At 33.3% G+C, this 13669-nt stretch overlaps 1 protein-coding gene across 4 annotated transcripts in view; it reads right to left on the minus strand.

Annotated features, from left to right (window-relative positions):
* Positions 1-7984: 7984 nt before the first annotated feature.
* The window catches only part of Synd (protein kinase C and casein kinase substrate in neurons protein Synd), a 258095-nt gene continuing 252410 nt past the window's right edge, over positions 7985-13669 (minus strand). For all 4 annotated transcript variants that reach the window (XM_089644715.1, XM_089644717.1, XM_089644716.1 and 1 more), the window contains 3 exons: positions 13350-13534; positions 12746-13005; positions 7985-11743 (listed from right to left, as the gene is read on the minus strand). In XM_089644715.1, coding sequence (XP_089500841.1) covers positions 11631-11743; positions 12746-13005; positions 13350-13534 — 558 coding nt within the window. In that variant the 3' untranslated portion in view covers positions 7985-11630. The remainder of the gene's footprint in view (positions 11744-12745; positions 13006-13349; positions 13535-13669) is intronic.

The raw sequence follows: 13669 nt of genomic DNA on the forward strand, positions 1-13669 counted from the left end.
TTAGTGTTCAAAACTTTATAGCGTTTTTCCCACAACTCACGTTTTCAAAGTCGGTGACCGTCATAACTTCAAAACTACTGCACCGATCCTTTTGAAATTTTGAAAACTATTTTTGTACATAATTTACGAGGTAACGCTGGAGAGTTTTTTTTCAAATTTGTTAATAATTATTATTTTACAATAACAAATTAGCCGATTTTTTTCACTAAAAATAGCGTTTTTCCCTTCAAAGTGTTCCAAAAAAGTGAAAAATTAAAATTTCGAAAAACCCTCCCAGCGTTACCTGGGAAAAACTATTATCTAACGAATGAACTTTGATTTTTTGATTTCAGATGACCCAGCACCGAGTTATGAGGGGCACCGCCATTCTACTTTTTTTTGAGACACTTCCGAATAATTGCTGCCATTGCCGTGTTTTTGAATATTTCTCCGTGAAAATTTTATACAACATTCTTAAAATGTCATACTTTACTGTCCTATTAGATTTAATAAAGAAATTTTAACTGTGTTGTCACAAAAAATTCACAAAAAATGCCTTTTTTCGTACGAATTAACCCTAGCCCCCCCTTAAGAGCCTATTTCGTCAAATAGGTTTTTTTTTTTTTTTTTTTTTTTTTTTTTTTTATTGTTTAACTTATAACATTGTTACATTGTACATAAAATAAGTTAAAAATAAGTAATAGTGTAAAACATATGTTGTTGAATTTCTACTCCAATGAAGAGTGCTAGCTCTTGAGCTTGGTGTAGGAGTTATTTGACAATTATTTCATGTTTATATCAGTAATTAACATTATTACAGTACAATAAATATAAACTTAAAAGAGGATTGTGACGTTAATTTTGGTTGAAACATGAATTGAAGTTATAACATTTGATAGGTGATATTAATTTTTTTTAAAGATAAATTTGACCTTCTTTTTGAATAAAATAAAATCTGGTATTTTTTTCACTTCTTCGGGAAGACTATTAAAATATATTATGCCTTTGTAAATGTAGTTATTGTGCATTTGTTGTGTTGAAAATAGAGGAATTTGGATGTTAAAATTATGCCTTAAGGATGAGTTAAATTTAAGTTTTTTTACTACAGTTTCTTTATATATTTGTAATATTGCATCTTTTTTATAGAGGTCTTCAATTTTTGGTACTTCGAAAATTTTGAACAATGATGCTGAAGAGAAAGTTGGTTTTTTTTTCAAAATTACTTTGATAATTAGTTTTTGTACCACTTTAACAGAGCTTAATAATTTTTCATATGCACCTCCCCACCCAATGATTCCATACTGAAGTAATGATTGGACTAGTGCGTAATAGACTTTTTTCAGGTTGTTTATCTTGAGAACATTTCTTAATCTAATGAATATATAGATACATTTTCTAATGCGTTTAACAAGTTCACATATGTGTCTGTTCCATTTCATATGTTGGTCTACAATTACACCGAGGTATTTTACACCGAGGAGTTTTAGGTTCTTAGTTCGGGTTTCTTAAAAAGAAACATTGTTTTTGGTAATTATGCATATTCATTGTGGTGGTAGTCATATGTAAAATTTTACCAGCATTTTTGTCAACAAGTTACAACATAAATACAGTTAGAAATAACAACACTTTTCTCTAAATTTTTATACATTTATTTGAATAAAAAATATTGAAAAAAAAACATTTAACACAGACATAAAATGCAATACAAAAAACCTGAATTATCTTACTTTGGGTTGTTAATAAAGAAAATAAAGTTAAAGGTACATATTTATTTGTTTATATTCCCGTACATACAGTTTACAGTACATAATACAACAAGTACCAGTTATTTTAGGGTTAGTAGTAGTGTTTAGTGAGCATCTTACCAGGAGAACCTGTTCTGAGGTGTTCGCATTTTTTGGATAAAGTGTTATTCTGCCATCATAAGTAAAAACACAACATCGTCTTTAAGACTCAAGGAGGATACCGAGGTTCCACCCATAGCTGCAGTATTGTATATTAGACATCATAATATATATATTATTTAACAATATAGTGAAGAGAAAAAAAGGACACAACACGAAGTGAACTTAACAAAGCATTTAAGATGAAAAGAGAATAAAACATATCAGAAGTAGGTGATAATTAATGCAATATTGAAAGGATAGTTTAAGAACTAACTAATCCAATTCACCTATGGTTCCAATGTCCTGCCCTGGTGGGAACTAGGCTCAGATACCTGGAGAGACATACAGTAGAACCAGAAGACACAGCCACATACCCAATGACAACCCTGGTGAACTTTATTAAAGGGACTGGGTTGTTGTTAAAGGAATGAGGTAAAATGGGGATAGCACAATGATGGGCCTATGGCCTAAATGCTCACGGGAACTATGTGTAAACTGTCTCCGCCCTTAAAAAAAAATTTAAAAAATATATAAATAATGACGTTTTAACGCATCCCATCCAAAGTTATTATGACCGACACTTATCACAGCATCAGAATAAATATTTGTGCAAACTTCTCCCGAATTTATTGATGAAGTAAATATGGCAAAACATTTTTAAAAATAATTAATTTTTCAAGTTATGTTGGACATTGAATCACTCCAGTTACTTTTTTCCAATATATTTCTGGTTTTCTGAGGGTTTTTATTAAAGGTGTTCTATTTGGGGGGCGGTTCCTAACCTGGGGGTAAAACAGTTATTCTGCGGTGATAATAAGGCAAATAAAATTGTAAGAACACATAATTTATCGTGATTAATAAAGACTATTTGTATTTGCAGTTATTGTTTTATTCGATAACATTTTAAAGGGGTGGGGGGGGAGTAAAATCAGTCTCCCTGAAGATTCATAGGGGTAACAATACTGAAAAGGTTAGGACCGCTGGAGGATTGGAGTCAAGTTCAGACTTAGAAGAGGTGAGATGTTGGACAGAAAGGAGGCAATTTTGGATGAGACAGAAGAGGGGATATTTGTTTAGAGAGAGACAACAACAACAAAAAGTTTCCACTTCTAGACCACAGAGAGTGTTATGAAAAAAGAATGGAACTCATGTAAAAGTACTTATGTAAAAAGGTGAGAAGGAACAGAATGGAACTCATGTAAAAGTACTTATGTAAAAAGGTGAGAAGGAACAGAATGAAACCCATGTAAAAGTACTTATGTAAAAAGGTGAGAAGGAAAAGAACGGAACTCATGTAAAAGTACTTATCTAAAAAGGTGAGAAGAAACAGAACGGAATTCATGTAAAAATACTTATGTAAAAAGGCGAGAAATAACAGAACGGAACTCATGTAAAAGTACTGTAAAAAGGTGCGAAGGAACAGAATGGAACCCATATAAAAATACTTATAAAAAAAAAATTAAATAAACAATCTCACTTGTGAGGGTTCTATTAATATTATTATTGTCTTGATTATTTAGAAATATAAATTATGGCCGCCCGGGGGAATGGTTAATGCCTTTTATAAAATCATCTTTATATTCAAAATAAAACCCTTATTGCCTTTAGAATCAACTATGATTAGTCGCAATGTGGTGGGATACATTATTTTGTGGGATTTCTTATTAATTCCTAAAAAATACAGTGTTATTTTATAATCACTTGTCGAATCATAAAATTGATAGAGGGACTAAATATCTAACAACTTAAACAAGCAAAAACCTTAATATTGTTACGGCCGTTCTTCCCAATCCTACTGATCAACTACTGAGCCGAAATTTTGGCTCAACACTGCTCAAACGCACAACTATGCTCTTTCCAACGGAAAAGTGACAACTGAGTGATCAACCAATTTAAGGAAGCCAAACTACTGGATTAAGCTTGCCTCAGTAAATGACTACTTATAAAAAGTGTCAACAGAGTGAAACATATTCGCGAGGCCAAGTCACGGTGGCATTAAAGTCAAGCTAATACTTTATTTTTAACATATTTCATACGCTTAAATATTAAATATCGGTTTACGTATTACAGTACTTAAAAAAATATATGCATTAATAATAAATACAATAATTAATTCTTCAATGTTAATTTAGCATTGAAAGTTTTAACTTTGATGTCATTTTATTGTCTATGAAAGTGGGCATGGCCACTTAAGATAATCAACAGTAAAAATGTTTGGAAACAGGCGAATCGAATGTTACTGAATAAATCACTTGGCTGATCGGACCCTGAGATTAATCGTTCGAAATGTTGGGAACAACGGCCGTTAGACATTATTTGCATTTCAAAATGTTTAGAAGAACTATTGGGTAAATATTATAAGAAAATGAAAGTGCTTTTACATAAAGTTATAACATGTACCACAAACAGTTCGGCAATGTTGTAAACAAAGAGGTATTTTACATTTTTTGCAAAAAAATTTAGTGAGTCTTGATCGTTTTTCAGTCTTGCAAGTTACGCAACGTCTTCTTTTGCCTTTTTGAGTGTTGTCTTCAGTCGTCTCGTCAGTACTCCCTGATGGTGCAATAAGCCATCGTTTGTTCAATATTGAATTGTTTTTTGTTTGTTTTTCTGTAAAAAAAAGTCAATATTTGTAATATATATCTCGGATACAATCAACGCTTACTGTTCCTCCCAAACCAAAATTAAAAAAATTACATATCATTATGAAACAAATAATATCTATTTAATAAAGCAGAGGCAGTATACGGGGATAGTTCCTGGGTCGTGGGCCCATTGTGCTATCTCCCACTTCACCTCATTCCTCCGAGTTTGTTTATGACTTTGAGTCCCTTTTTTCCCATGTATGGATTCCCTGGAGGATCCTGTAGCAGTAAGGATTTTCCCTTCGTAATTACTCTTTGTTTGGGTTCCAGCTCAGCTCAACTTTCCTCTCCACTCCCTCTGGGTTCCCCAAAGGCCCCTTTATGATGTTAATTTTTATTTGAATGGTTCATTTTTGGTCCCACAAATATCTTAGGAAATAAAAGATCCATGCCAGCAGAGCTTCAAGTGCTGGGGTAAGGTCTAGATACTTCAGCACCTTTCGTGACACTGTTCCCAATATCAATCAGCCCAGAGCACGGTAGCTCACACCTCAGCTTGGGGATGGCTATTGCAAGTTGTGTTTTCACTCCCTGAGCGATGGGTTCGCCACACTCCCTACGCTATAAAGCCTTTGTTAAAAATATTATTATTATATCCAGAAATATATTTAAATAACATTTTTGTTGGAAACCCATTTACTGAAATTGGATAAAACCACATAAAATTGCAATAATATTTGTTCGTCTTAGGACCTTCTTACAGAGATACTTACAAGCTACGTGACTCTGATGCAACCACAAGATGCCTACTGACATGCTACTTTTTAAAGCTAGTTGCCGCACACAGTATTACATTATCAGTATCGGTATTACAATGGAAGATGCTCTGAGGAACTAGCGTCATTGATCCCTTCGGCACCGGTGCGTAGTCGGGATACACGCCAAACGCGCGCCCAACATTTGTACATAGTTGACACTTGTCACATGAGAACGGGTCGCTTCTACGATTCGTTCTTAAGTTCAACAGCTCGGCTGTGGAACGAACTGCCGGCCTCTGTGTTTCCTCCCTCCTACAACATGAGACTCTTCAAGACCCATGTTCACTCCTTCCTCTCCACAAAAAGACCCTCCACACAGCATCCCCAAAGATGACATAGGCCCTGAGGGAAATTATTTTCTTCAGGGCCTCCTGTGTGGAGTAAATATAAAAAAATAAAATAAAAATAAAAAAAACAGTGCTACCCGAATTATACTGAACTGAATCATTTTTGATGCCCAGCCGTGAAGTTAATTTGATGTCAAGTGACTCGAGCGATAAAAACAATATTATTCTTCTCTTTTATTCTGTTCATCTTTACTATAAACATAAAAATTAATTTAAAATATGGTTTTAGGTTCACCCATACAATGAAATAAATATATGTAGGACATTCGTCACCGCCAGCTAACCACATAATCCACATCTCCTCTACTAAATCCTTTCTTAAATTTCGGTAAATTATAGTTACATAAACATTCATATTTTCCCGTCTACAGAACAAATTTAATATTCAAATCATGCTCGGATACCATTTTGCCAAACGAGTAGTAAAAGCGTATACAACTAGCGTAGTGTGCTACCAGCACTGTCAGTTGTCGACACGTCGCATTGTGTACAAAGACTGGCAAAATAGTATGGCGGATACTCAGGAGCTACGCATATGCTACGCGTACAAAATCAAGTCGTGTACGAATAGCCTTAGGATCATCAAAAAAATTAATAATTTTTAGGGAAACTCACATAATTAATAAAAATTTGCAATAAGTAATAGTCCTTATATATTTATTTAAGATTAATAAATAGTATTACATCTTATCGTAGTATTCATAAGTTGCAACAATTTTTTTTTATTACTTTTACATTTCGTCTAAAAAAATCCAGTTACCAGAATAACCAACAAATTTACAAACTTTCATCGTATACTCTGAAATTAGTTTCAGAATTATTATTCTAACTTATCCCATACACAGTTCACTTAATTTCAATTATTAGTCTTGTACTATCTCTAGTTATTTGTTATTATAACTATTAGTTATTTGTTGAGCTGACTTGATGACAACCCTTCCATCTAAGTTATTAATGCTTCAACTCGATACTCTCGTGGTCATTTTGTATAAACATTGCGCATGTTTGTTATGCATAAAAATTAGCTGGAAAACGGATGCTTAGCATTGTTTCTTTTTTTAAATACACCTATTTGAAAGAAATAAAGAATGAAATGGAAACATGGAAGTGGAAATTAACCCACTTCCCGACATTCGATCGAGCTGAAACTCATCAGATAGACTTGTTAACAATGACAATGCATTCTATCAACTTTTACTAGCACTCACACAAACACGCGCACACATGCATTTTACTGATACATATTGGAGGACATTATATTTAAAAAGTTTATACGAAATAAATGTCAGTACTATCCAATTAGGATTTGGCTTAGGTGTTAGCGGTGTTGACTGAAATTGTTTACTAGCTGACCCAAGAGATGGCGCAACTAGATCGAAAATTGAAAATTGATGTACTATAGTAAAATAAAAATTGTTTTTTATTTCTTCAAATTCTTGGGTTGGGTTGTTTCAAGTTTTGATTACTTCGAATAAGGTGATCAGTACCATTCTGAATTTTTGACCTTTTTAACGGTTCCCGCCGATTTTTAAACCGTCGTTAAATACCCATTCTTTTCATTTCGTTTTGAACAAATTGTGATCAGCTGTCATGCATAATGGTTATTTTGTTACGCTCGTCAGCTGATCACAATTTGTTGAAAAGTTGAAATGCACCGGTTTAACGGGGATCAAGAATTTAAAGTGTTGCTGATCGACAGTTTCATGGACATCGAATGTAACGAATGTTTGAAACATCCAACTTTCGAAGCAGTTACTGAATTTATCGGAATGTGATTTTCCAATAGTGAATAAAATATCGAGTGATGGTTAAGGCGATGCACTACGTCGTGTAATACTTTAAATTGACCCGCTATCAATAACAACCCTTACGTAGATGGCGATAAGGTTTAAATTCCCGCTTAACACCATCCGCCTGTTTTGATTTATGCAAGAAAAAAACATGGCCAAAAAGTGCCTTTTATTTTATTTTGTGGATGTTCAGGCATAAATATAAAATTTTTTACCGATCGTTTTATAAATAACTTAATTTGCCACATTATACAATAAAATCATAACCGAAAATGGGTTCGTAAGTAGGAGATTTTGAACTTTAAAGCAGTTTTCATAGGCCATAACATTATTTTTTCTGGGCTTATAAAAAGACTTATATAAAAAATACTCGATTATTTCAAAGGCCAAGATGTATTCTACTCGCAGTATTTAATTAAAGCATCTGCAACATTTCTAGGCGACCAAATTTTCAAACCAAAAACACATGATTTTGCATTATTACGTATGGCATCGCCTTAACGATTTTTGGTCACTCTTAAAATTATTCACATACAAAATTTGACAGTCCTGAGAAAGTCCATTTTACACCAAAACAAAATTATTGTAAAGTTTCTTTTAACTTTGTCGCTGGCTGACCGCATTAAGAAAAACATTGTTTACATAATATGTATCCGAAACTGCTAAAAAATAATCATAAGGAAATAATAAAAGAAATCTAATGGTCAACAGCATATTTATTTATAAATGGAATTTTTATAACATTTTTAATAATAATTACATAAAAAACTAACAATATGGATGATATTGTAATAACTTAGATGGTTAGCATATAAAAATAAATTAAAAGCAATTCGTGTTGAAGGTTTATGAATGTGAAATAAGAAAAATATTATTAATCGTCTTCACACAAAAATATAAATGTGGGCACAATTCCCGACAAATATAAATAATGACATACAAAACCTTCGTAACTAACCTGAAAGATTTCACATCTAAACAATGTAAGAAATCAATTTGTAAAATATAAAGAAGAAAAAAAATACTGAAAACAAATATGTATCCATATTTAGAAAACTAACCATTCCTACATATTCAATTTATATAGTCTTTTATCTTTTAAATGTCCAACCTCTCGATAAAACACAAAACAATCCAAATTGCACCGAGTAATAAAATTCTAAATGTTTCAAACGATCCGTCCCATCTTCGCTTGAGCTGTTCAAATTAAAACTTCAAATGGAACTAAATTTTATAAAACAATAGGAAAACCTATTTCTGTGGTCTAAAAGTTGTTGACAATATTGTTGCAAAAATTGCCAAATGGGAATTTTAAAAATCTAATATTTCAAAAGGATTTACTCTCAACAATATAATATTGTTATTTAACAAAAATTCACTAAAAATGAAAACTTAAAACAAATATGTTGTATGAACATTACAAAAATATACACCAAACCTAAACAGTATGTAACATTGGAAAAACATAATTCATGATATTATTAACGACTTTCTGTTGTCATTTCCAATGTGTGCACTTTCTGTGATTAGCTCAAATGTTAAAACTAAGAAAATCATCATTCAAATTTGATTTACAATAAATATTTAATGGATTTGCATAAAATATATTAATACGAAAACTATTTACATAACCGTAGGCATAATGAAAGCATCTGACAGATTTCCAGGTTAATAATGTATTTTAATTTATATTTTAAATTATAATAAAATCATTCTCGAATACTCAAGCCATACAACATGTGAAAAATATTAACAAACTATTATTAATTAATTAATAGTTAAACAAAAATAATATGTAAAATATCTAAGATCTACTGAATGCCGGGCCGTCTTTATGACCTTTCTATAGTTGTCTAAAGAATTATTATTCAAAAATAAATTATTCATAATATCGCCCCCCCTCCCCCCCCCCCCCTTACTACTTCTGAAAGCTATTTTAAGTCCTATGCATTACAAATATAAGATAGAATCAAGGTTCCTAAAAAATAATATTTTCTTTTTACACTCGTCAAATTATATTTACAAAATTATAAGAATTGAAAACAGTTTATTACAAGGTATTTAAAATCACGTTACATCATCGCTCTGCCAAACTGAAACTTGTCAATTTAATGAAATTTACCAACGTCCATCTCTGAATGTGGAAAATATAATTTAACACAATACGAAAAAACCAGTACTGATAATATAATAATGAATATCATCTCTACAATGGCACAATAGATTCTCATTGTTCCTACTGAATATGTTTTTTTATTAATAAGTTCAACACTAGCTTAACTGCGAGAATTTTACTATGATTTTCAAAGTCAACATTTTACCAATTAATTTTATACACTGCAGAAATATTTATTTTACATCATCATTACACACAAAGTTACAGAGATGGATTTGTATGAAAAAAGATGATTCCGTATCGACAATAATGTGGTGTATATTAATTATAAGTCTATATTTTTTTTACCGGTATTAAATCAATACATACAAAATGTTTAAAAACTTTATAAAGCAATTGACTTCATTCGATGGTCGAGATTTAATAAAATTTGTCAGAAAATGTATGATACATACGTTATGTATTTTAAAATTTTTAATTTAATCGTTGGGTTGGAATCGTTTGTGTAGATTTTTATTAAAAAATTTTGGTAAAATATTCAAAATTGCGAGACGTCAAAAAGACAAGTTTAATGATACAATATTTTTGTATTTTCTCTATAACTCGGATACACTAAAATATAGAAAAGTGAAAATAATGTGTACATCACTTTTATTGTGTTTTTATAAAGTCCTTTATATAAAATGCAAGAAATTTACATGCAAAATAATACACAATAATACCAATTTTATTAAATTCTCAGAACAAATTCAATGGTCCCGAAGAACAATGTCGGATGTGCCAATTTGTAGTTTTACAGTAGGCGTTTATAGTTTCATTTCTGCATCTTAATTGTTTTCGTTAAAACATATATATCTTTAATTAAATAGATACGGGTTATTGCAAAATATCAAACAACACTATATTTCTTGATCTCAAAAACAGAAAAAAATGCAGAAACAAAACATTAAATAGCTCTCTACAGCAAAACTACAAATTTGCACATACCACATTGTTCTTCGGGACCGTCGAAATCATCAATACATAATATAATACAAAAACTTAGTAAATCAAAATGATATTTAACGCATTTTAAGCTGCGTTTTGAAAGCTAAAATCCCAAATTATTAACATATTATTTCACCAATAATTCATCACTTTATAAAGATAAATATGTATTAAATTCCAAGAGGTATGTAGATACATGCACGAAATACGTTTTTGGAAACGCACATACAAACTTATTTGTTAGTTTATTCAACAGAAGAATCGTAAAAAGAAATGATGGCAATTTGCTTAAAATTACACTGCTGATTTCAATATTGAATTAGCCAATCCAATAAAATAATAATCATTGTTTTATATATCTATAGAAATAGGATCTATATATAGAAACAGGATCACATCAGATATAATATTATCTAAAACAGCAATGTTTTTCCATAGAGTTTGTACACAGAAATTTAAAGTAGGATGCCACCAGTAACTCTCAGACCCAAAGTGGTCTCTGTTTACCAACTAAACTTAGGTAGGGATGTTTGAACCCCGTCACATTGATGATGATCAGTGACGTCATTTTGATTTTTGGTCACCTAGATGCCACTACAAATAATGAGCCCAGTTGACCGTTATTATTTGAAGTGGTTGGCATTTGTCAAAAAAATCAAAATGGCGCCGATTGACAATTCGTGACAACGTCAAACTTGATGACATGACACATTTAGTGTTTTGAAAACTCTTTAATTTTAAATGGCGGCATACTATTTTAACATTTGTAACATCGACGCCTTGGAAAAAAAGATCCATCTCTGACATGGCAATGTTATGCGAGTTAATGAACTCTACAATTGCTTAATAAGAAACCCATTATCGCATGATATTACTGTGTCTGGTGGAACTTTATTACTCTAAGGAGTCAACATTGAGAACTATTTGTCAATAGATTGATTGAAAACACAAACTTTAGTTGAACAATTTGACGTGATTCATTTCTAAAGAGCTTATTCTAAGGTTAATGTTTTGCACGCATATCTGTTGTGTATTTGGTTGGGTGTGGCATCCAAAGTTCACTTTGCTATAGTTGTTAGTTGAGCTGTTTGGCTGTTTGGTTGGTTGGTTGGCTAGCGTTGGCTAGTGTCCGACAGGTTCCACGTAGTTGGCGGGGTAGAGCCCCACTCGCCCGTCCTTGCGTCCCTTGCACCACCCCTGCTCGTCCTCGTCTTCTAGCTTCTCAAACAGGTCACCTGGAAAGAAATTGCAGATTGCTCATTTTCCTGGAAGAGTTGGGTCGATGGTGGCTACATTAACATAAGTGTAAAATATGTAATGATTGCCCGCTTAAGGAAATTTTGACATTGAATGGGTGTAGCTTTGGTTCTAACCGCCATATTACATAACAATAAATAGTAACATTAATAATAACTAAATTAATACATTACAAGTCAATTACTGTTAGACTTATCGTGAAATCAGATATAAGCAGAATGCTGCTTGCTCATTAAATAATAATAAAATTAAATGAGAGAGGAAGAAATGCAGTTGCAATTCTTGGTATTGTTGCATTTAGCGCTTGGGCCCAACTTACCGGAGCCATTGGAACTATATTGTGATGTTGAAAAACATTACACCTCTAGTTATTAACTATAGCTAAAGCCATAGCAACGTTTTGATTCTGAATAGTTATTCTATCACCTAGTGACACCTAATTTAGAATTTAAAATGTTGCTTGAAATGGCTCTAGTTATGCTTTAGTGACTAGATGTAATAGGTAGGTACTTTCTAACCTTATAATCCCCTCCCCACTTTATTCAACCTTGCAAAAATCCCTAATTGGAGATGCCATAGTCCCAATGACTTCTTGCAGTTTGGTTTCTTGAATCACAACAGATGCGCATGCTTGCTAAAGGTGATATTATCCTGTTAATAAACAGTCCTACTAGCTTTCTTAATAGCCGCACAGCGTGCGTGTCGCATTTTAGTCAATTGCTTACAAGTATCATAAAAAATTTGAACATTAACAGAAATATGCAAGCAGTCGAAACTGATTTTGCACATTTTTAATTATTGAAGACAATAGCGATTCCTAAACGAAAATATGAAACAGAAAAAGATACAGTCACATCTAGGACTTGAACCCTGGACCCTCGCCTTGCCGGGGCGCCACTCTACCAACTGAGCTAATGGGACCCTAGCGGGTCTAGCTGAAGAAGCTGATGAAGTGGTACAGGTATACATATACGACGTACCCTGTCTGAAGGTGAGTTCGTCACTCTCGGCACCCTGGTAGTCATAGAGCGCGCGCACTGGCACGCCGGGTTCGCCGCTGTCGGTGAGCGGTTCGGCCGCACCGTCAACTTCGGCCCCTTCCTCGTCCCACTCCTCCTCCTCAAAGGGGTTGCTGTCCTTGTCCTTGTCGCTGCCGGCCTTGCCATTGCCGTTGCTGGTGCTGTTGGCCGCCGCGGCCGTGGCGGAGGCAGCCGCGCTTCGAGCCGGGCCTGTGCCATTACTGCAACCAAATAAAACAATGGACAGTAAGAAAGTGTAAGAAAGACTTGTCATCGGATTATATGCATTTCCATATTTCAGCTGACAAGACTATTATGACCTTTATATTGCCAATTTAAAACTATTGGATAAATAACTGTTAAAGTTGTAGTTGATTGTCCAATAATCAATTAGGAAACTAAATCTATATTATAAAATAATTGTACATCCCCTTTGAGGTGATTTCCCATAAAAACGAGACTTTACAAATCGTTCAAATACTATCATTATTATCATTATTTTGACAGTAGTAGGCAGAGAGTCTTTTTAAGAAGCTGGGAGTAGTTGAAGGTGTTTGTTACTTACGTGATAGTTCTGGTGGGTGACGATATGGTGGGAGGTTTCTTGGATTCGGGCGCGGCCGGGGTGGGCGCGGAGATGTCGGACTTGTCGGGCTTGTCCTTGCTGTTGCCGAGGGTGCCCGTGCCGCCCACCACCACGCTGCTCTTCGAGGAGACGGATGACGGCTTGTTGTTGGAAGGAGGCAACTCCTGACCAAACAAACACACAATACAACAACTATCAATCGTGAAATTATAATATATTATCATTATACATGTTGAACGTTTAAGGATTGGTTTTGATACAAGCGAACCACCATTTATTTGTCCCCAAGGTTGCGGTGT

This window comes from Hesperophylax consimilis, chromosome 21 (genome assembly GCF_061612785.1).
Source record: "Hesperophylax consimilis isolate HC1 chromosome 21, BYU_Hcon_1.0, whole genome shotgun sequence".
NCBI classification, from domain to species: Eukaryota; Metazoa; Arthropoda; class Insecta; order Trichoptera; family Limnephilidae; genus Hesperophylax; species Hesperophylax consimilis.